This window comes from Octopus bimaculoides, chromosome 28 (genome assembly GCF_046866305.1).
Source record: "Octopus bimaculoides isolate indiv1 chromosome 28, ASM4686630v1, whole genome shotgun sequence".
NCBI lineage: Eukaryota > Metazoa > Mollusca > Cephalopoda > Octopoda > Octopodidae > Octopus > Octopus bimaculoides.
The window spans coordinates 11554344-11578455 of record NC_142955.1 but is presented as its reverse complement, the minus strand read 5'-3'; the positions used below and the strand labels follow the sequence as shown (position 1 = coordinate 11578455).

Sequence of the window (24112 nt, the reverse complement as noted above, 5' to 3'; positions counted from 1 at the left end):
TATATATATACTATACATATATATATATATATATATGTATGTATATATATATATATATATATATATATCATACTATATATATATATATATATATATATATATATATATATATATGTATGTATATATATATATATATATATATATATATACATACATATATATATATATATATATGTATGTATATATATATATATATATATATATATATATATACATACATATATAAATATATATATATATATATATATATATATATATATATACATAGGCGTAGGAGTGGCTGTGTGGTAAGTAGCTTGCTTACGAACCACATGGTTCCGGGTTCAGTCCCACTGCGTGGCACCTTGGGCAAGTGTCTTCTACTATAGCCTCGGGCCGACCAAAGCCTTGTGAGTGAATTTGGTAGACAGAAACTGAAAGAAGCCCGTCGTATATATGTATATAAATATATATATATATATATATATATATGCAGGCGTGTGTATATGTTTGTGTGTCTGTTTTTGTCCCCCCAACATCGCTTGACAACCGATGTTGGTGTGTTTACGTCCCTGTAACTTAGCGGTTCGGCAAAAGAGACCGATAGAATAAGTACTAGGCTTGCAAAGAATAAGTCCTGGGGTCGATTTGCTCGACTAAAGGCGGTGCTCCAGCATGGCCACAGTCAAATGACTGAAACAAGTAAAAGAGTATATATATATATATATACATATATATATATATACATATATATATATATATACATATATATATATATATACATATATATATATATATACATATATATATATATACATATATATATATATACATATATATATATACATATATATATATACATATATATATATACATATATATATATACATATATATATTTACATATATATATATACATATATATATATACATATATATATTTACATATATATATATACATATATATATATACATATATATATATACATATATATATATACATATATATATATACATATATATATATATATACATATATATATATACATATATATATATATATATATACATATATACATATATATATATATATATATATATATACATATATATATATATACATATATATATATATATACATATATATATATATACATATATATATATATATACATATATATATATATATATATATATATATATATACATATATATATATATATATACATATATATATATATATATATATATATATATATATATATATATATACATATATATATATATATGTATATATATATATATATATATATATATATATATATATATGTATATATATATATATATGTATATATATATATGTATATATATATGTATATATATATATGTATATATATATATGTAAATATATATATGTATATATATATATGTATATATATATATGTACATATATATGTATATATATATATGTATATATATATATATGTATATATATATATATGTATATATATATATGTATATATATATATATGTATATATATATATATATACCAGAGTATGCCGTACTCTGAACAGACAGAAGGGATAGAAGTCATGGGGGAGTTGCAATGTACATCCGAGAAGATGTCACACCCCTACTACTACTATCACACTCAAACTCTGTATGTGATACTTTAATAGTACACATAAAACAAATTGATGTAGTTGTATGCTCAACATACCGTCCACCAAATACCGCAAAGCAGGAAGGTAAATTTGAGGACAGCCTCAGACGCATAGAAGAGGTCCTGACAAATCTGGACCAACACATCAATATACTTTTCCTAGGCGACTTTAACCTCCCAAATGTTAAATGGCCTGAAGGTCACATCCTCTCTGGGATGTCACTGCATGAACAAAGCCAGGCAAAATCATTGCTAGAACTATCCAACATGCTGTTCATGGAACAAGTGATACTCCAAACAACCAGGGGAAGCAATATTTTAGATCTCTGCTTCACAAACAATGTGAGCCTAATCCATAATGTGAAAATAACGCCCACATCTCTCTCAGATCATAACATTATAGAATTAACTATGTATGGTCCTAAACAACCCACTGACACCCACCCCACCAGGAGGACTCAAGCAATATCCAACCTGAATTTCCACAGGGCGGACTGGAAGTCAATTCGCAGAGAGATTCGAAATCAAAACTGGCATGACAGCCTTTCTATACAAGACAATGACCTCAAACTAAGTCATTTTATGTCAACCATACAAGACATATGCACCAAATACGTGCCATATAGAAAGACCAGCAAACATGCCAATAGAATTCCTAGAGACAGGAAAATCCTTATGAGACACAGAACAAAGGTCTCAAACCAGTTAAATAGAGAACTGGAGGATAGGAAAAGGGCTAAATTAAAACTAACACTATTAGAAATAGAAAACAAAACTAAACTCTCCCATGAAAAGGAGAGAGCAGAGAAGGAGAAGAGAGCAGTAGAAAGCATAAAAACAAACCCCAAGGCTTTCTATAGATTTGCAAAGGAGACTGCTATGGTACAGTATAATATAAGATAGGACCCCTATTTCTGCCTAATGGCTCACTGACTGCAGATCCCACATAGATAAGTGAAGTGCTCAGTACACAATTCAAGAGTGTCTTTACTTCTCCTCTGAGTCACATGCAGATAAAAAACCCAGCTGATTTCTTTGACAATAGCACTCAGCAGAAAAAGACTGCATCCATTACCTACATCGACATTGAAGAGGAAGATGTGATAGCTGCCATAAATGAAATGAGCTCAAATTCGGCAACTGGCCCCGATGGTTTCCCAGCTGTCCTCTTAAAGTCGTGTAAACAAGAACTAGCAGGACCACTCCGGATACTCTTCCAGAGTTTCCTTGCAAATGGTAAACTTCCCAAAAAGCTGAAGGAAGGCACCATATGTCCTATCCATAAAGGTGGAAGCAGAGCAGAGGCTGGGAACTACAGGCCCATCTCTCTGATTTCACATATTAGCAAAGTCATGGAACGAATTGTCAGGAGATTGATTGCGTTCCTAGAAGAAAATGACTTGCTGAATGAGACCCAGCATGGTTTCCGTCCAGGTAGAAGCTGCCTCAAGCAGCTCTTGCAGCATTATGACTGGGTCCTGAAGCAGCTACTTGACCATTCAAATGTTCATGTGATATATCTCGACTTTGCAAAAGCCTTTGACAAAGTTGATCATGGCTTGATATGTCACAAGCTGCGAAACCTTGGCATAGCTGGTAAATTAGGAGAGTGGCTGCATGACTTCCTGAATGGTAAAAGTCAGACAGTTGCAGCCAATGGAGAACTATCTAGGGAAACACAAATATTGAGCGGTGTTCCACAAGGAACTGTTCTGGGGCCACTACTGTTCATAGTGGCCCTTCTGGACATGCCCACGGTCACTCGGAGAGCCACTGTCACTAGCTATGCTGATGACACAAAGATATCTCAGGCAATAAAGAATCCTGATGATATTGTAAGCCTGCAGAATGACCTAAATGCAATATATGAGTGGGCAGAGCAAAATAATATGCAGTTCAATGCAAAAAAATTTCAAGCACTGCGCTACAAGACCACAAGTACCTCCCAACTGGCATACACAGGGCCTGGAGGTACTGCAATCCCAGAACCACAAACAGTAAGAGATCTGGGCATCAACATGTGTAGTGATGCATCATTTCACATGCACATTGTCAAGTTGACAGCAAAGTGCAGACAACTGGCAGGGTGGATACTGAGGACATTCCGTACAAGGGATCAAAAAGTCATGTTGACTCTGTAGAAGACATTTGTTCTGAGCCGCCTAGACTATTGCTCTCAGTTGTGGTCACCACACAGTGTTAAGCGGACAGCAGAACTCGAGGCAATTCAGAGGCACTATACAAAAAAGATCGCCACAGTCCAACAGATGAACTACAGGGAGCTACTGAAGGCACTAGGTCTCTACTCCCTGGAGCGCAGGTGGGAGAGATATGTAATAATATACATATGGAAAATACTGGAAGGACTGGTGCCAAACTTTGGCATCAAGTACTACAGGAATGCCCGCACGGGTCGCCACTGCATGATGCCAAAGGTACCGTCCACTGCATCTCACATAAGAACGAGATACTGCAGCAGCCTCGGTTTCAGAGGACCTCAGCTCTTCAATGCCCTGCCAAAACATTTGAGAGACATGCAAGACATGGATGCGGAGGTCTTCAAGACAAAACTTGACACTTTCCTCTCCACGATACCAGACGAACCAATGGCTCGTAATGAGACGCAGCTTAGGGCAGCTATGTCAAATTCTCTTATACACCAGATGTGCCATCAAAACTCTTGATTGGATCATGTCAGGTGGGGGAGAAGAGCCATGCAAGGAACGTGAAAATCACGGTGGTGCACCAGCATGACCACAGCCACTTGGCTGAAACACATAAATAAATAAATAAAATATATATATATATATATACATATATATATATATATATATATATATATATATATATATACACACATATATATACATATATATATATACACATACATATATATACATATACATACATACATCTATTCACATATATATATACATATATATATATATATATATATATGTACATATATATACACACACACACACATCATATATATGTTTAGGTAAAAGAAGGGAAATGAAATGTTATAGTTGATATTTAAAGGGAGACAGTGAATGAGAGAGGGAGAGATGAAAGTAAACGGGGTCATATGAAGGATATAAAATAGGAAAAGTAGGGTTGTTGTTGTTCTTGTTTATTATTATTATTATGATGATGATGATGATGATGTTGTAGGTGGTGAGCTGGCAGAATAGTTAGCATGCTGGGTAAAATGCTTGGCAGCATTTTGGTTGTCTTTACGTTCTGAGTTCAAATGTTGCCGACGTCAACTTCCATTCTTTCAGAGTTGATAAAATAAGTGCCTTTTGAGTTCTGGGGTCGATGTATTCAGCTTACCTGCTCCTCTGAAACTGCTGGCTTTGTGTTAAAATTTGAAACCATTATTATTATTATGACTCGTTTGCTACAACGGTCTGAGTTCAAATTTCACCAAGGTCGACTTTGCCTTTCATCCTTTTGGGGTCAATTCAATAAGTACCAGTTACATATTGGAGTTGTGTAACTGGTGTTTATTCCACCAAATTCTGCCAATGTTGACTTTGCCTCTCGTCCTTTTGGGATTGATAACATAAGAACCAGTTAGGGGCTGGTGCTGATGTAATCAACTGCTGAACGCTGAACGCTTTGCTGTGATTCGCTGATTCAGACACGTGATCTGTAAGTTGTAGTCTTCTCTACTAAGTCTGCATACTGTATATTGATACTTGCGACTGAAAGCATTCGCTATCATATCGCAGTATTTCTGTATAAGTATATATTGAAAATATGTCTGGACGTGGTAAAGGAGGAAAAGGTTTGGGAAAAGGAGGCGCCAAGCGTCAGAGGAAGGTGTTGAGAGATAACATCCAGGGTATTACCAAATCCGCTATCCGTATTTTAACTCCTATTTCAAAATTCAGTGCCTGGCGAAGCAATTAGCTGACACCTGATTATAATTATGTTTATAATTATAGAATATTTGTATGATTTTACCTAATAAGGTTATATTAACATACTAAACTACTTGGTAAAATCATTAATTATTGATTAATTAATTTTACATTTTTATTACTATTGATATATATATATATATATATAGTCTACACACCTTCAGCCCTTTTGCTACCCTCTCATATTTATCACACCCCTATCACTCACCCCTCTAACACACAACTTATCATTCACTTCCAATATCACGCATCCTTCATATCCCCCATGTCACTGTCACCTGTGTCCCTACTGCCATGCCCCTATCACCCCTACCTCTATCTTTCATCTCTCAATCACTCTCCCTTCTTCTTTTTACTCTATCTTATTGCTGTGACAAAGACTGGCAGTAAATCTCTTCTCTTCACCATTCTTCCAATGAAACTAGGGATGTTACTGGACCTACCTGAGTCTCTCCCCAACACTCAACCCCTCTTTCCATATATTTATTACCCTCATCCCAAGGTATATGTGAAGGCCGGAGATAAAGGGGGACCTTTAGTTTTGTCAAGGACATGGCAATCATCTCTAGTGACGGCGCCATAAGATGCACCCAGTGCACTTTTGTGCAGTGGTTGGTGTCAGGAAGAGCATCCAGCTGTAGAAAGAAAACCAGAAAATGTAACTTCAGGCAAGATATTCTTTGAACCATTCAACCTATTCCAGCATGGAAAGTGGGGGTAAAATGATGAAAGGTCATACATACATATGGCTGTATAAATATATGTATGTGCATCTTTGTGTATATATTATACACATTCATTCATATATATGTATGCATGTGTATATAAATACGTATACAATTAGATTAAAGTCTAATATAATTATTATGACAGTTTTTGTATTAATTCCAATTTAATTTTACAGTTGAAATATTTGCAATTATCTGGTTTTCTCTTTATAAACTTTGTTGTCAACAACAACATAGCCTTATCCAGCTTTTTCCAAAAATATGTTGTTGTTTAGTCCATGTATATTCAAAGAGCTGACATCCTGAAGAAGGTCACTTTTACTTTTCATTCCTCCTGGGGTCTGTAGAGTAACAATCATTATTTTATAGACCAAGGAGGGGGTGGAGGATCATTCTGATGATGATGAGTCACCAGAATGTCGTTAAACACCCCACCAATATTTCCTAATCTACCTCATTAAACCCCCAATACTTCATAATAAACTACACCAAGTTATATCTCCTCACCTAACACAAAACAAAACACACTTCACCTGCCAAACCCCTTTTTTATACAAACACATCTTTCTCATTGCTACCTAAACATTGTCCCTTATATTGAATACAATTTAGATGAACCTACCTTTCATTAATTAGGCTTATTCATTAACCAATTATCTCAATCAGGAACAAATAATAACGATCCTCTCACCATGTTGTGTATCAGTGTGATTATATGAAAGCCCATCTTTTGATAAGCTTTCCAAGTTAATCAATGTTGTCTATGATAATTGTGTGGATTATATTGGAATGTTGAGAGATTTACAGCATTTGTCAGGTTAAGAACAGTTTCATCTACAATTTTATTGATATCTCTTAATCCAGGTAAATATGATGGAAACCAAGCCAACCACAACGGTCCCATCATTTCCAGCACATATAATCATTAGTAATACTTATATTCCATCTAATAAGCAAAATGTTCAGTCTGTCTTGTATCTGACAAATGTCTATGAAACATGAAGTCTATGTTTTGCTAATTGCTCCATGTTAACGAAGTTTGAACATGATTGCTGTGTGTTGGAACATAATATAGCATGTATACCAATTAAAGTTAATTTTCTCTACAGCATGGAGTGTCTCGTTATTGAGTACTTTTGGAGCAGGGGAATCTCTTTGACTAATTATTGTTAAATAAATCTAAACCACACATGACTATTAATTTGTGATGTTGAACGAAAATATCATTTCCAGTGAATATAATTATTGCTAATATTTAAATTCCATGTAATTAATGAAGCTTATTAATATGTCTTAAAATAGATTGTGATAAGTTGTTTAATTCTAATCATTATTATTACAACAGAAAGTTGTTTAAATATTAATTAGACAAGATTAATTTGCTGACAGAAATACATAAAAGTTTTGTTCGTGTGTTTCAAATAATGAAGTAAACATCATCTCCCTGAAACTTTAATATTTTCACAAAGCTAAATGTTTTCCTTATATTTCATTACAGATTCACCATGGAAGACCAAGCAAAACCTACCCCTCAGAAAAGGGCTTTAATGGACTCAAAAGCAAAAAGGTATGGAGAAGGAGTTGACCATCAAAGGTGTAAATATGAGAGAGATGATGGTTCAAGGAGAGAAATGTCAGAGAAACGAGCTTCATCTCAGTCAACAACAAAACAAAAAAAACATAAAGGAGACCATGAAAAGAAGGAAGTAATGGGAAGACAAAATATTTTGGACAAACACATATTGTATACAAGATTCAATGCATATGAAGACAAAATGAATTTGTTGAAAAATTCTCGGGAAGAAATTTGTACTTTTTTAAAAAGTATAGGAATGGATAAAAATACTTTTCTAAAAGATTTTACACAGAGAATACAAATTTTGATGAAAGACATTAAAAAAAACGATTACAATCAACAATATATTATTTTTGGAAAACTAGAATTGTTCCTGGAACACTATTTACAGAGAAATATTCTACAAGACAAACACAAAACCATTGAGCCACCAAAAATAATCACTAAATTTCGACCTCTTTGCCCAGTTGTAACCAGAGAAGCGAAGATCGAAGAATCTGGAGAAGAATTTGACAAAATCAAAGCAATATCCAATATTGTCATCATAGAGGAGGGAGTGATGACATATTCCCACCATTGTATGACAATATGTTGTGTGACAAGAGACGGTGACAGAAATGATGTCCATTGTCCATCTTCTGTCACCAGTTTCACCAGAATTGGTCAAGACATGGTTCTAGCCACCCTCCCCTTCCAAGAAATGATTCTCATTATCAGCCCCACAAGTTTCAAGATTAAAAACATACAGTTGGGGTTATATTTGGTTGCTTACTTGGAACATTCTACACTTATAGGTGTAGAAATGTTTGGTAAGACTGTTTACCAAATTGATTGGGAGGAGAATAGAATTAAACACCAATTCATTACCAAAGAAGCAGCTACAGATATTACTGTAGGTGTCCAGAATATACTTTTAATTACATTTTCCAGTATTAACAGAGTAATCTGTTACAATATGGATGGCCAACGGTTATGGGAGGTAGAGACCCATTCTCTGCACCTCCCAAGTAAAATCTTTCTGTACCAAAGCTATTTCTATGTCCTCCAGGGACAAATTATTTACAAGATTTCGGCTAAAGGTGGTGTGACAAAGAGGGACATTGGCAGGAAATGCCGCTCTATTTCTGTTGCTAAAGATACCATTTTGGTAACAGATTATTTTGGCAAACCACATGCCATTGAAACAAATAAAGACTTTTGGCCCAAACTGTCATACAACCACCAGCTACCTACCCCCAGTTTAAAAGACTATATTGATATTGAGGATTGCTACAACATCACAAATATTCTACCTATGTTTACATTTTCTATATTAATAATTTACAGGAATAACAAAGCTTTTTTATTCACTGAGACTGGGGAAATAATTAACCAACATAATTTAGTTTTCCTTGAGCTTCCTTCTTTCTGTTGTAGAATAAACGCAAACAGATTCCTGGTATTTTATCGTGAAATAAAAGGTCCTTTAATAAAGGTCCAAACTGATTACAGGAAAATATGTCATATTGTATCAAATAAGTGTTTAGCTGTGACCACCACTGAAAACAAAAACGAGGTTCATATCCTATTGATCAACGAAGATAAAGTTGACATTATTGAAAGAATTTCTCTGGGACATTATAATGTCACTATTGCTGCAACTCCAATTAATTTTGTAGTTGTAGATGGAAGCGAAAATAAAATGGTATTTTATTCGACATGTGGTGAAGAACTTTTTCAAAAATACCTTCCATTCTATGGCTACCCTCATCACATCTACTCTGATAATGTTTATTTTTATGTCCTCTTCAAGAGACACTCTATTCTGATATGCTATGATATATATGGAGAAATGAAATGGCAGTGGCAACTGCCTTTCCCTGTTCACCCTCACATTGCTGTTTTCCAAGGAACTGTTTATCTACCAGACACTCAACTCAACAGGGTCCTTCTTTACAAGTATCAGGACCAGTCGTCTGGTTGTTGTTTACACCTGAAAAATCCTTATATCAGAAATTTAAATATACGACTCAAAGAAAAGGAGAATGACAAAAAACTTGTCATTGGCGAAATATGTAATCTTGAGAATGGACAGTTGGTGGTGTCCGACATCAACCATGATTGCTTGTTATACATTTCTAATGAAGGAGACATTGTGTCGAGATTATCTCTGCCGTCTACAGCTACGGATATATGTCGATGGGATTCTAATCAGTTAGGTGTCACATTACCTCTACAGAAACAATTAAGGGTCATCGGAAACCTATCAAAGACAGTGAGAAGTGTATCATTAAGGCAGCCTTATGTACGGGTGTGTAAGATGGGTGAATGTGAAATTGTTTGTTATTGCGATAAACCATCACATTTGGATATTTTAGCCATCAATTATCATAATCAAGTTGAAACAATTAAGACAATTAATATCCCTTTTTTTGTGAAATCCTTATCAATAAACAAGAAAACAGAAAAACTATTAATTGTTACTAGGGGAAAAGCATTTCAGTACAACACTAGAATAGATGGTGGTGGTCATGGCGGTGCACGTCGTCAGAGTAGTGGCAGTGATGGTAGTAGTAGTAGTAGTAGTGATGGTAGTATCAGTGTTTTAAAGTCTAAAATAGAAGCTTTGTTCAAGCTCAATAGTGGTGGTGGTCATGGCACTGGTGATCATCATCCTTGTAGTATTAAGATGGTCCCCAGTGTTTTAATGTCCCAAGTGAAACGTCCCCTCAATCTCTACGGTGGATCTATTGACCAAATGTTTGTATATCTTATAGAGAACAGCCGTATGTTTGCTATAAACGATCATAATTTGTTGGTTAATGATCTCGTTACAAATAATCAACTTAATTATTATATCGACCTGGTAGATGTATTTTCCAGAAACATTTCTCTCAGTGAAATGTTGTCTTCTTCTTTATATCTACAGGATCTGACAGTTTCTGATAAAGCTAAACGTATTCCTTTCCCTCAACATTTAGGAGACAAAGGACCAGTGCAGATCGATTATTTGGTTATAACTGAAAATAATTTAATTGCAGGATGTGAATGGAGGAATGGAAACATTGCGATATTCACATTGGATGGTGAACTTTTGGATTCTATCAAATTGAATGTTTATCACTATATTAGAATGTGTCGATGGCAGTCAAACACACTAGTCATTACGAATTGGGAAAACCAACTGTTGATATTAAAAATGGAATTTCCATTGTCGTTGGTAATTTACCAAACGAGAAATAAATATAAATGTATGGCTTCTTTATCAAACAATCAACTGGTTCTTAGTAGATGGTTTGATGAATGTCATCTGTATTTTGTTGATATTAATGAAATACATTCGAATGCGAAGGAAATAAAACAAATAGACATACCTGAACCATTAATAAGGAGAAACAAAGATGGAAATTATTTTCTTGATGACATCCAGGATATTAATATTACTGCTGAAGATGTCATCATTTTCTTCAACAGTGATGGTCAATATTTACATTCAATCAGACACTACACGATGTATACTTATGGTGTTGATGACAGGATGACAATTGATGACAGTTTTTTGTACATTCAGGGTGGGTGGGAGAAATATTTAGGTTTATCTCAATATAAAAACATCTTGTGTTTGAACCCGAATGGGGAATACAAGAGAATATTTTTAAATCAAAGAATTTATAAAGCTATAGTGGATTTCTCCAGTATAAACTGTAAAGGACCAAGGTTTGTTGGAAGTCCCAAGTGGGGAAGAATTAATGAATTTTATGTTGAAGGGTTGTTTATGGTGAATCGAGAAAGCTTCCCAGTTGCTCGTTTACAAACGGACGAATTTCCTGTTCAAGTAAAAGATTTTGATATTTCTGATGAAGGAAAAACAGTTGTGTGTGAAAAAGCCAATAATGGAAATGTTAAAATATTTGATGAAGATGGGGAGTTGCTATGTCACAGAAATGTGGCAAGTTTAGTTGGTGGTGTGTGTTTTACACAAGAAACACACATAATGGCCACAGTTCCTAAAAGAAAAGAAATATTTCAACTGAATGGAAAAGATTTGAAGAAATCTAAAGCTTGGTCAAGTCTCGTCCCTTATGGTGTAATATGGAGAAAAGTGGGGGGGGGGGTATTTACTGGTGTCAACATATTGAATTGATTGAATGTCATTGCATAAAGATTGATGGGGACCAAGTGAACATTCTGGAATCTGTGTCGTTATTAAATCTTGATTTTGGTCTTTGTTTCCCTTCCATTACATCTGAAACGAACAAGGAAATATTCAGTAATGAATCAATTAATAAACTGGAATACAGTGGAGAAGATGAAGATGGAGATGGAGGAAGAAGAAGAAGAAGAGGTAAATCAGGTGAAATAATTAGTAAAGGTAGATTAAAGGTGAGATGTGGTAATTACATAGCGGAGATTAGTAATTCAGGAATTGATGAAATATCAGTGAGGAGACTGCCATATAGAACAGCAATGGTCCCTTTTTCCATTCCTGCATTCGGGGAACCTGTTAATTATGATTTGATGGACATTAGGGACCGGAACAGTAAACTAGTTAAGTTAGATGAGAATGTGAGTGTGCTGATATTTCGAGAAAGTCTCACATTAATCAGAACAACAACAACAACAACAGTGGACATACTTCAACATGAACAACAAGAAGAAGAACCACTGGACATATGTCGGTGGACAGATGAATGTTTCATTGTCGCCTTTGGGAGAGAAATGAGGGTCTTCAACAGGGATCTCTGTCGTTTAAAAACCATCAGAACTGAGAAATACTACAACAGGATTTATAAATACAACGGCAATCAACTCGTGTGTGGTGGTCATTATATTAGAGACATAACTCAAGAAGAGAGAGACAAGACATACGAAAGAATATGGAAGAACAACAAGGTTTACTATTATTGCGAAGACCCTGACACCTTTGACTCTTATTATGTGGATGTGGTTGATATGAAAGATGGGAAATGTAAAGATGAAGTGTGTCGTGGGGAAACGGAGAGATATTTAAGGTTGGAGGGAGATTCAGTGGTGGAGGATGTGGTTGTCACATCTTTTGGTGATGTTGTTGTTGTGAGGAGGGAGATAAAGAAGGAGTCTGGAAATTGGGATGAATGGTGTTTTGTGGAATGGTTCAGGGAAAAGTCTTTGGTGAGGAGGATAAGAATAAAAGAAAGAATATCTTCTGGTCAGGGATATTATATTGCATCACATCATTTAACCATAATTGGTGAATGTGTTTATATAACAGATAAAGAAAACAATATTTACGAAATACCTGGACATATTCAAGAGGAAACATCTGAAGATATTAAAATCCTGAAATCTGACGAAAATCCAAAATACTTCCCCCTCAAGAAGGATGAAAATGAAGTCTATGAAGTTCTTGGTTTGGATGTTTCAGAAAATTCTTTGATGGTTTTTGGAATTATTCCTGGACGTCAATCTTTTGCTTTCTTTCATTATGACAAATAAAATATTTCCAGAAATATTAAACTTCAATCTTCTTCTTCTTATTATTATTGTAAATAGCTTCACCCAGGAATTGACCTGCATCACATACATTGCATTCTACATAGTAACATTCCTCAACACACTCTCTTTGTGTGTGTATATTTATATACAGTATATGTACATGTATTTATATGTATACACACATATTTAGGAATGTATGTATAGAAATAAGGCTATAAACAAATATGAACTCACTTTTGAATATATATATACACACACACATAAAGAGGTGCTCCAGCATGGCCGCATTCAAATCACTGAAACAAGTAAAAGAATGCGTAACAGTTCTGGGATAATTTTGCAGTTTAAATCAAATATGTATATAAATGTATGTGTGTGTATATATATATGTATATCACCATCATCATCGTTTAATGTCCACTTGCCATGCTAGCATGGGTTGGACGATTTGACTGAGGACTGGTGAACCGGATGGCTACACCAGGCTCCAATCTGATTTGGCAGAGTTTCTACAGCTGGATGCCCTTCGTAACGCCAACCACTCCGAGAGTGTAGCGGGTGCTTTTACATGTCACTGGCACGAAGGTCAGTCAGGTGGTACTGGCAACGGCCACGATCAAAATGGTGTATTTTACATGCCACCTGCACAGGAGCCAGTCCAGCGGCACTGGCAACGATCTCGCTCGAATGACTTTTCACGTGCCAGGAACGCGAAGCTGCGGCACAAGTGCCAGGAAAGTGACGCTGGTAACAATCACGCTTGAATGGTGGTGCTATCATGATTTCGCTTTTGCTTGCCCCAACAGGTCTTCGCAAGTAGAGTTTAGTGTCCAATGGAGGAGACGTTGGCATGGAGGCCAGTCGTCAGATTTAGTTCGATTTCGATTTCACTTGCCTCAACAGGTCTTTGCAAGCGGAGTGTAGTGTCCAATGGAGGAAAGGTACGCATAAATGGGCTAGCTACATCCCTGGCAGAGGCCTTGGATTTGTCTCACTTGGCTTGTCGGGTTTTTTCACGCAAACTTGGGACACTGGTAGAATGTGTCATATAAAGCATCTTTTACTCTTAATGTTATTGAGAAAATTTTATCTTTTTAAAGTTATTTCGTGTTAAAATTGTTGTATTTCGGTAATTTCAACCAATCACTGACGTCTATTGAGGTGAAAACAATCACTGCTGTGGATTGTCAACAACACGTTGTGCGGTGTAATGGGATCTTTTCCCTTGAATAAAATTAGTGCCGTTGTTTGTCAACAACTATCGGCGGTAGTTATTTATGATATCGTTCGTGCGTTTGTACTGGTTTTAGGGTTAAGCGTTCGAGTTATGAGTATTTTTGCCAAAGAGACCGATAGAATAAGTACTAGGCTTACAATGAGTCCTGAGGGTCGATCTGTTCGGCTAAATGCGGTACTCCAGCATGGCCGCAGTTAAATGACAAACAAATGAAATAACAGGCCTTCAAGCAGACTATTCACATGCTAGAAATAACAGCCAAGACTGCGATAACATAATGTAATCCAATCTACTCGCCTTTCTGCAAATATTTCTTTCGGAGTAATTTCCCGCAGTAATGTAAGGACAAAGTAATTCATGTGAAATAAAACAAAACAACTGTTCATTTTCACTTTTAGACAGCGGTACTACTGGTGGAATTTTTAATTTGTGCTTATTTTTTTTCCATATTTTTAATCTCTGTATATTCCTACGTAGATTGATTGAAAAAGAAAATTCGAAAAAAGTTTTTAAAAAACAGACATTTTAATTTCACATGAATTACTTTGTCCTCATATTACTGCGGAAAATTACTCTTATATCTGTATTCCACAACACATACATAACATACACAAGAACAAGCACGCAAACACGTCACGAAGACATCCGAAGTGAATTGTCGAGTTTTATCGAAGGATTGCCAAAAAGTTTACCAACCCGCTCCTACGGCCATGGACTTCAAGCAGGCTATTCACATGCTAGAAATAACAGCCAAATCTCACAAATATGCGATGACAATAAATTCTACTCACCTTTCTGCAAAGATTCCTTGCAGAGTAATTTCGCGCAGTAATATGATAAAGTTAAATTTAAGTGTTCATTCGAGGAAATATTGAAGCAGCTTGCTCCAAAAATAATGGAGTTTTTGAAAACAAACGGCGGTAGAGATGGACTATATGTAATCTGAACCTTTCCCCCCCTTATTTATTAATTTTTTTTACGGAATCCCACGTTTTAGGCTATGGAGATTCCGATTCTGAAAAAAAAAATTTTTGAAACATTTCAATTCCCCCCCCCCCCCCCCACCAAGCAGGCTATTTACATGCTAGAAATAACAGCCAAATCTTACAAAACTAGTGTTAGGGTTAGGTTTACCCTGTGGATCTATATAAAAACCGGTGGGGGGGATCGAAATTTTGAAATTTTTTTTCCAGAATCGGATTCTCCATGGTCTGAAACATAGGATTCCGTAAAAAAAACAAAATTTAAAAGTGGGGGTATACCCAGATTACATATACTCCATCTCCACCCTATTTTTACTTCTCTTTTGAAGAGTTTGTTATTTCTGCACCATTGTAAGATTTGGCTGTTATTTCTAGCATGCGAATAGCCTACTTGCAAGGCCGCGATACAAGTACTAGAAATGCCAAGCGAGCACATGCATTTGTTCACATCAATTCGGCATTTTCCGTAAGGGAAAAAGAAAAAAAGGAAACAAACACACACTCTCTCTTCTATATGTATGTATGTATACACATATATAGAGAGAGGGAGAGGTAATGATATAGATATAGCGGTACTACTAAAGCAGCACGGTCCCGAACGCGCAGTTGCTAGCTAGTCGTGAGTGGTCGATCCTAGCCCTGACCCTAACCCGCGTGTGTAAATGAATACATGTTTAGGGTTAGGATCGACCACTCACGACTAGCTAGCGACTGCGCGTTCGGGACCGTGCTGCTTTAGTAGTACCGATTATATGTATATATGTGTGTACGTACATATATAGTTTAACGTTTTTGTGATGCCTTGTACCCATATATGCATGTATGTATACATATAAATGTAGGTATGTACATATAGAAAGAGAGAGATAAATAGATAGAGAGTGTTTGTTTGCTTTTTTTCTTTTTCCCTGGTTTGCTGCTTAACAGAACAAAGAAACTCTTCCCTTACGGAAAATGCAGAATTGATATAAACAAACGCTGACAAAAAAAATAAAAGATTAGCATCGAAAGATCGCCAAGCCCTTTATTCTCTTTACCCTACCTAGGAATTGAACGACCACGTACACTTACATGTAGTGCATTACTAAAATCGCAGACCAATAGAAAATCGAAAGTTTACAATCACGAAAATATAGGTGGTCCTTAAAAGGACCGTTTTTCGAGAGACCAAGATTTACTTGCTGCTGGTGTATTTGGTAACAGCCTTGGTACCTTCAGAGACGGCGTGTTTAGCCAACTCACCGGGGAGAAGCAGACGCACAGCAGTCTGTACCTCACGGCTACTGATGGTTGAACGCTTGTTGTAGTGAGCCAAACGGCTGGCTTCAGAAGCTATTCTTTCGAACAAATCGTTGACAAAACTGTTCATGATAGACATAGCTTTGCTGGAAATACCAGTGTCGGGGTGGACTTGTTTCATTACTTTGTAGATGTAGATGGAATAACTTTCCTTCCTCTTCTTCTTACGTTTCTTGTCCCCAGCGGGGCGAGTGGCCTTAGCCTTGGAAGCCTTCTTGGCTCCTTTCGAAGCGGTAGCTGGTGCTGGTGGCATGATGTCACTTGCTAGTAACTCCCCATCTACTCTATTTATAGCTGTCAAGTAGGCTCAGCAGATGAACATTTCTGTAAATTCGCGCCGTTCATTTTCATTGGTAGAATTTGACAACTATGTCACGTGACAAAAGCCCGCTTATTTTCACCTGCTTATCGACTGCTGGAGCCTACTAGGCGGTATTTAAAGGCGAAAAGCGCTTTTTATTTCGTTATTCGCTGTTTTGTCGACTAATTATATCAAACTTTGAAAATGTCCGGACGTGGTAAAGGAGGTAAAGTGAAGGGAAAGAGTAAGACCCGTTCATCCCGTGCTGGACTTCAGTTCCCTGTCGGTCGTATCCACCGTCTTCTCCGTAAGGGAAACTATGCCCAACGTGTTGGTGCCGGAGCTCCAGTCTACTTGGCTGCTGTAATGGAATATTTGGCTGCCGAAGTGTTGGAATTGGCAGGAAATGCTGCCAGAGACAACAAGAAATCAAGAATTATTCCCCGTCATTTGCAGTTGGCCATCCGTAACGACGAAGAATTGAACAAACTTTTGTCTGGAGTGACCATCGCCCAGGGTGGTGTTCTTCCCAATATCCAGGCTGTCCTTCTGCCCAAGAAAACTCAGAAGCCATCTTCTAAGTAAATTACTTCGGTGGCATTTTTGCTTTATCCATATCAACGGCCCTTTTCAGGGCCCACTACATCATAATTTTAGTCTACTTACCGTTTATTTTATTTGCGATTCGATTCTTCATAGCAGGACATGAAGCGTCATTCCGTAGATGCAGCTTATGTTTATAACCTAGTGCTGTTAACTAATTCATCTCTGGACGCCTTTGTTTACTTATTATTTTCTGACGGAGCCTCTCTTAACTCTTTACAGATCCTTTTATTTCCTTAACCGTGATTTGTAATATCTACACCTATCTTAAGCGCTGCCTACCCTGAGTGGGAGTCTGTAAACGGATCGCCGACTTGTTTTGCAGAATTTGTTGCAATTACTTCCTCCAGAGTCATCCCAATGATGATCAGATTCATAGAAAAATTCGCCGAAAACTCGCAGTAATGAAAACAGATCCGGAATGTTTTTAATTTACTCAAGGAGTCAGATTATAAGAATTGTTATACAAAAAATGTCACATAAGAAAAATCGCCGAGAACAATCACAGTAATGATCTTGAATCCAATATATTAGGATGGTGGAATTCTGATCCAAGCACACCATATGCCCCTCGATTTTATTTCATACGATTTAGCATAATCATACGGTTCAGGATGCCCACATAGGTTGGATTTTCTCCGTTTTGGCGGATTTTTCCATGGACCGATTTTGGAATGCACTTAACCATGGGAGAAGGCTTTGGCAGTTGAAAAAAAAACTGAAAGTATTTTCAGGCTGTCGTTACTAGCACATCCCACAACTACCTTCATGCTTTTCAGTATTTTTCGCCCCCTTATACACATTCGTGCTATTAAATTTTTTTTTTTTTTCACTATGCCCTTCGAAATTATCTGGAAAATCTTAAAAAATAAACTCGAAAAATGATTTTTAACCCCCCCCCCCCCTCTCCGGATCGGTTTCGTGGGCACTCCACACTTAAAAACTATAGAAGCCCTTTCAGTAAAAATATTTTCATACCCAAAGGTGTGTGATTTAAAAGGGAGATTTGGCTGTTGTTTCTAGCATACCCAGTGACCAGCTTCCACGTCTCTGTCTCACTAATATTTTTCTCCCCATTTCCACATTAACTGCATCGACTCATGTTATTAAAAAATATTTTGGGGAAAATTTATGGTTTTTATCAACCTAACCGGTCATGGGATATACTAGAAACAACAGCCAAATGTCTATTGAATCACTTACTCTTTCGTCTATCGAAAGGCTAGTTTTTAAAGTGTGTAGTGCCCCACAAAATTGGTCCGGAGAGGGGAAGGGTGTTAAAAGAACATTTTTTTTTTCTTTTGCTAAAAAGATGCTCCAGATTATTTCCAAGAGCACCGTGAAAAAGTCTGAAAAATCCGTCAAAATGGAAGAATACCAACCTACCTATCTCTGACGTCCACCAATTTTTTTAACTTTTTACCCCCACCCCATAAATCCTAGTATTTCCACTCTTTTGGAAAATCTAAGTCATCGCTTTAAGACACAGACAGTCCGAACCTGCAATTTGTTTATAATTTCAAACTAATTTTCAGATGAAAAGCTGTGATTTAAGGGAGATTTAGCTATTTTTAACATCAAACACCTTCCTCATTTTTTTCGTCACTAACATTGGTGTTTTTTCAATATTCTTTTCCCACAAACATTTGGTGCAATGATGCGGACGTAACACGGTAAGTAATTTAAATGTTCAACCCACACCGCTCCAAGCGAGTGTGCGTAAGAAAACTTTTGCTAACAGAAAAAGCATGCAATTAAATGAATTACCTTTTCGATAAGATATCAGAAGTTTTGACCTGTTATATGGTGTGCTTCAACCCCAAATCGGCGGAGACGGACTACATGTAATCTGAACCTTCCCCCCCCCCCTTATTTATTAATTTTTTTTACGGAATCCCACGTTTTAGGCTACGGAGATTCCGATTCTGAAAAAAAATTGTTTGAAAAATTTCAATTCCCCCTCCCACCAAGCAGGCTATTTACATGCTAGAAATAACAGCCAAATCGGCACTATCATGCTGTCAGAAGTGAAAGTGCTCACTGCTAGTGAAGTATCTGTCTGTTGCTGGCCTGTCGATTCTTTGGCTACTGACAGCTAATACCATGACTGGCCGGAGCGAGCTATATGTCTGTCTGTCTCTCTCTATCTATCTATTACTCGAAAGTCCGCGCTAGCTAGTCGTGAGTAGAAAACACAAATTTAATATAAAAACATTTCCTGAAATTGCAAATTATTTAAAATATAAAAATATAATTTTCAACAGAGAGAATTTATCAAAATAGAAAACAAATGAAGTTTGAAAATAATAGGATCGACCACTCACGACTAGCTAGCGCGGACGCGCGAACTTTCGAGTAATAGATAGATAGATAGAGAGAGAGAGAGACAGACAGACAGATAGCTCGCTCCGGCCAGTAGCCAAAGAATCAACAGGCATGCAGGCAGACAGACAGATACTTCACTAGCAGTGAGCACTTTCACTTCTGACAGCTAATAGCATGATAGTGCCGCCAAATCTCACAAAACTAGTGTTAGGGTTAGGTTTACCCTGTGGATCTATATAAAAACCGGGGGGGGGGGGGGGGTCGAAATTTTGAAAATTTTTTTTTCAGAATCGGAATCTCCATAGCCTAAAACGATTCCGTAAAAAAAAAAAAATAATAAGGCGAGAAAGGTTCAGCCAATATACATCCGCATAAACAAAAAGGTAGCTTGCTTACGAACTACTTGATTTCGGGTTCAGTCTTCTACTAAAGCCACGAGCCGTAAGTGGATTTGTTTGGCGAAAACTGAAAGAAGCCCGTCGTATGTTTGTATTTGTCCCCCGACATCGCTTGACAACCGATGCTGGTGTGTTTACGTCCCAGTAACTTAATGTTTGGCAAAAGAGTCCGATAGAATAAGTACTAGGCTTACAATGAGTCCTGAGGGTCGATCTGTTCGGCTAAATGCGGTACTCCAGCATGGCCGCAGTTAAATGACAAACAAATGAAATAACAGGCCTTCAAGCAGACTATTCACATGCTAGAAATAACAGCCAAGACTGCGATAACATAATGTAATCCAATCTACTCGCCTTTCTGCAAATATTTCTTTCGGAGTAATTTCCCGCAGTAATGTAAGGACAAAGTAATTCATGTGAAATAAAACAAAACAACTGTTCATTTTCACTTTTAGACAGCGGTACTACTGGGGGAATTTTTAATTTGTGCTTATTTTTTTCCATATTTTTAATCTCTGTATTTTCCTACGTAGATTGATTGAAAAAGAAAATTCGAAAAAAGTTTTTAAAAAAGACATTTTAATTTCACATGAATTACTTTGTCCTCATATTACTGCGGGAAATTACTCTGAAAGAAATGTTTGCAGAAAGGTGAGTAGATTTGATTACATTATGTTATCGCAGTTTAATGAGATTTGGCTGTTATTTCTAGCAAGTGAATAGCCTATTTTTCTAAATTTCAATTCCACCCCACCATTTAACCTTTTCCGGATTTTTTTTCCCCGTAAAATACGGAGATTATGATTCTGAAAAAAAAACAAAACTTAAATTTCAATTTCTCAAAAAAATAGAAAAAAATTGGCAATCCTTCGATATAACTCGAAAAAAAACAAAAAACACGGCTGTTTCCGTGACAGGTCGACAGTTCACTTCGGATATCTCCGTGACATCTGCTGTGACTTCTGTGTGTGTGCGTGCTTGTTCTTGTCTGTGTGCCTGTTCTATTTTTATGTATTTGTGTTTTCGACTGTTTCCTGCTTGGAAATTTGCGGATTTCACATACACACATGAAGCAGGTAAGAATAAATATGCAAGGCTTTTTGCTGGCATAACTTCCTTATATCTATATTCCACAACACACACACAGGTCACGAAGACATCCGAAGTGAATTGTCGAGTTTTATCGAAGGATTGCCAAAAAGTTTACAAACCCGCTCCTACGGCCATAGACTTCAAGCAGGCTATTCACATGCTAGAAATAACAGCCAAATCTCACAAAACTGCGATAACAATAAATTCTCCTCACCTTTCTGCAAAGATTTCGCGCAGTAATATGATAAAGTTAAATTTAAGTGTTCATTCGAGGAAATATTGAAGCAGCTTGCTCCAAAAATAATGGACGTTTTGAAAACAAACGGCATTATTGCCACAAGTGGTGTTTACACTATGAAAGCGCCTTTATTTCACTTTGTCACTACTTTTACTTCTTTTTTCTACACCATTGTAAGATTTGGCTGTTATTTCTAGCATGCGAACAGCCTGCTTGCAGTCCAAGACCGTAGAATCGGAAGGTAAATTTTTTTTTTTTTTAGAAATGCGTAAAAATATACGGAGATTATAATTCTGAAAAAAAATTGTTTGAAAAATTTCAATTCCACCCACCACCACCACCACCACCACCACCAAGCAGGCTATTTACATGCTAGAAATAACAGCCAAATCTCACAAAACTGCGATAACATAAAGCAAGAAATGTGTAATCAATCTACTCACCTTTCTGCAGATTCCTTTCAGGGTAGAGACGGACTATATGTAATCTGAACCTTTCCCCCCTTATTTATTAATTTTTTTTACGGAATCCCACGTTTTAGGCTATGGAGATTCCGATTCTGAAAAAAAATTGTTTGAAATATTTCCCCCCCCCCCACAAGCAGGCTATTAACATGCTAGAAATAACAGCCAAATCTCACAAAACTAGTGTTAGGGTTAGGTCTATGTTTACCCTGAAACCGGAGGGGGGGGTCGAAATTTTGAAATTGAGATTTTTGAAAATTTTTTTTAAATAAGGGGGGAAAGGTTCAGATTACATATAGTCCATCTGGACCCCTTTCAGAGTAATTTTCCCGCAGTAATATGAAATTAGAACGTGTTTTTCTTGTGTTTTTTTTAATTTCAGAAATACGAGTTTTGTCGAGAAGTGTGTTCAGGGAAGCCGTTGGTCCTGAATTAAAAGACGGCTGAAGTATGTGACTGGATCATCGGGCGACATGAAATGGTCCCGCGTTGATGAGTCAATGTATCGAGAAATGAATGGATTTACTGCGACATTTCTCGAACACATCGCGGAAGTTTATCCTCCCTAAACTCCACCAGCACGGCTTCCCCGAACACACTTCTCGACAAAACTCATATTTCTGAAATTAAAAAAACCCCCTCTAATTTCAAATTACTGCGGGAAATTACTCTGAAAGAAATTTCCGCAGAAAGGTGAGTAGATTTGTTATCGCAGTTTTGTGAGATTTGGCTGTTATTTCTAGCATGTAAATAGCTTGCTTGGGGGGGGGGGGGGAATTGAAATTTTTCAAACAATTTTTTTTTTCAGAATCATAATCTCCGTATTTTTTTACGCATCTCTAAAAAAAAAAATTTTTTGAGGAAATGGGGGAGAATCGAAATCTCCATAGCCTAAAACGTGGGATTCCGTAAGGTTCAGACTACATATTGTCCATCTGTACAATTTTTCAGAATCGGAATTTCCTTAAGCTAAAACAGATACCGCAATTAAAAAAAAATAAGCGGGGGAAGGGTTCCGTTTATATCATGTTATAAAAGGTAGAGATGGACTACATGTAATCTGAGCCATCTCCACCGACATAAATTTCCAAGAAAATGGGATCGACTGAGATGTGGCTATCAATCGTTGCTTGCCTATAAAACCCTTTATTCTCTTTACCCTACCTAGGAGTTGAACGACCACGTACACTTGCATAACTAAAATCGCAGATCAATAGAAAATCGAAAGTTTACAATCACGAAAATATAGGTGGTCCTTAAAAGGACCGTTTTTCGAGAGACCAAGATTTACTTGCTGCTGGTGTATTTGGTAACAGCCTTGGTACCTTCAGAGACGGCGTGTTTAGCCAACTCACCGGGGAGAAGCAGACGCACAGCAGTCTGTACCTCACGGCTACTGATGGTTGAACGCTTGTTGTAGTGAGCCAAACGGCTGGCTTCAGAAGCTATTCTTTCGAACAAATCGTTGACAAAACTGTTCATGATAGACATAGCTTTGCTGGAAATACCAGTGTCGGGGTGGACTTGCTTCATTACTTTGTAGATGTAGATGGAATAACTTTCCTTCCTCTTCTTCTTTCGTTTCTTGTCCCCAGCGGGGCGAGTGGCCTTAGCCTTGGAAGCCTTCTTGGCTCCTTTCGAAGCGGTAGCTGGTGCTGGTGGCATGATGTCAATACCACTAACTCCGCATCTACTCTATTTATAGCTGTCAAGTAGGCTCAGCAGATGAACATTTCTGTAAATTCGCGCCGTTCATTTTCATTGGTAGAATTTGACAACTATGTCACGTGACAAAAGCCCGCTTATTTTCACCTGCTTATCGACTGCTGGAGCCTACTAGGCG

At 36.8% G+C, this 24112-nt stretch overlaps 2 protein-coding genes and 2 pseudogenes across 2 annotated transcripts; 2 read left to right on the top strand and 2 right to left on the bottom strand.

The window, feature by feature from the left end:
* The first annotated feature begins 7777 nt into the window (after positions 1 to 7777).
* Positions 7778 to 13356, top strand: LOC149130568 (uncharacterized). The gene has a single exon (XM_089344035.1). It carries the CDS (start codon positions 7805 to 7807, stop codon positions 11996 to 11998), a length of 4194 nt encoding a protein of 1397 aa, XP_089200161.1. The 5' UTR covers positions 7778 to 7804; the 3' UTR covers positions 11999 to 13356.
* A 3115-nt stretch (positions 13357 to 16471) lies between these two features.
* On the bottom strand, positions 16472 to 17216 carry LOC149130567 (histone H2B, gonadal pseudogene; annotated as a pseudogene).
* A 63-nt stretch (positions 17217 to 17279) lies between these two features.
* Positions 17280 to 17805, top strand: LOC149130566 (histone H2A-like). Its single transcript, XM_089344071.1, has one exon. The coding sequence runs from the start codon at positions 17354 to 17356 to the stop codon at positions 17732 to 17734; it is 381 nt and encodes a 126-aa protein (XP_089200197.1). The 5' UTR covers positions 17280 to 17353; the 3' UTR covers positions 17735 to 17805.
* A 5197-nt stretch (positions 17806 to 23002) lies between these two features.
* LOC149130565 (histone H2B, gonadal pseudogene) lies at positions 23003 to 23940 on the bottom strand (annotated as a pseudogene).
* Between the last annotated feature and the right edge of the window lie 172 nt (positions 23941 to 24112).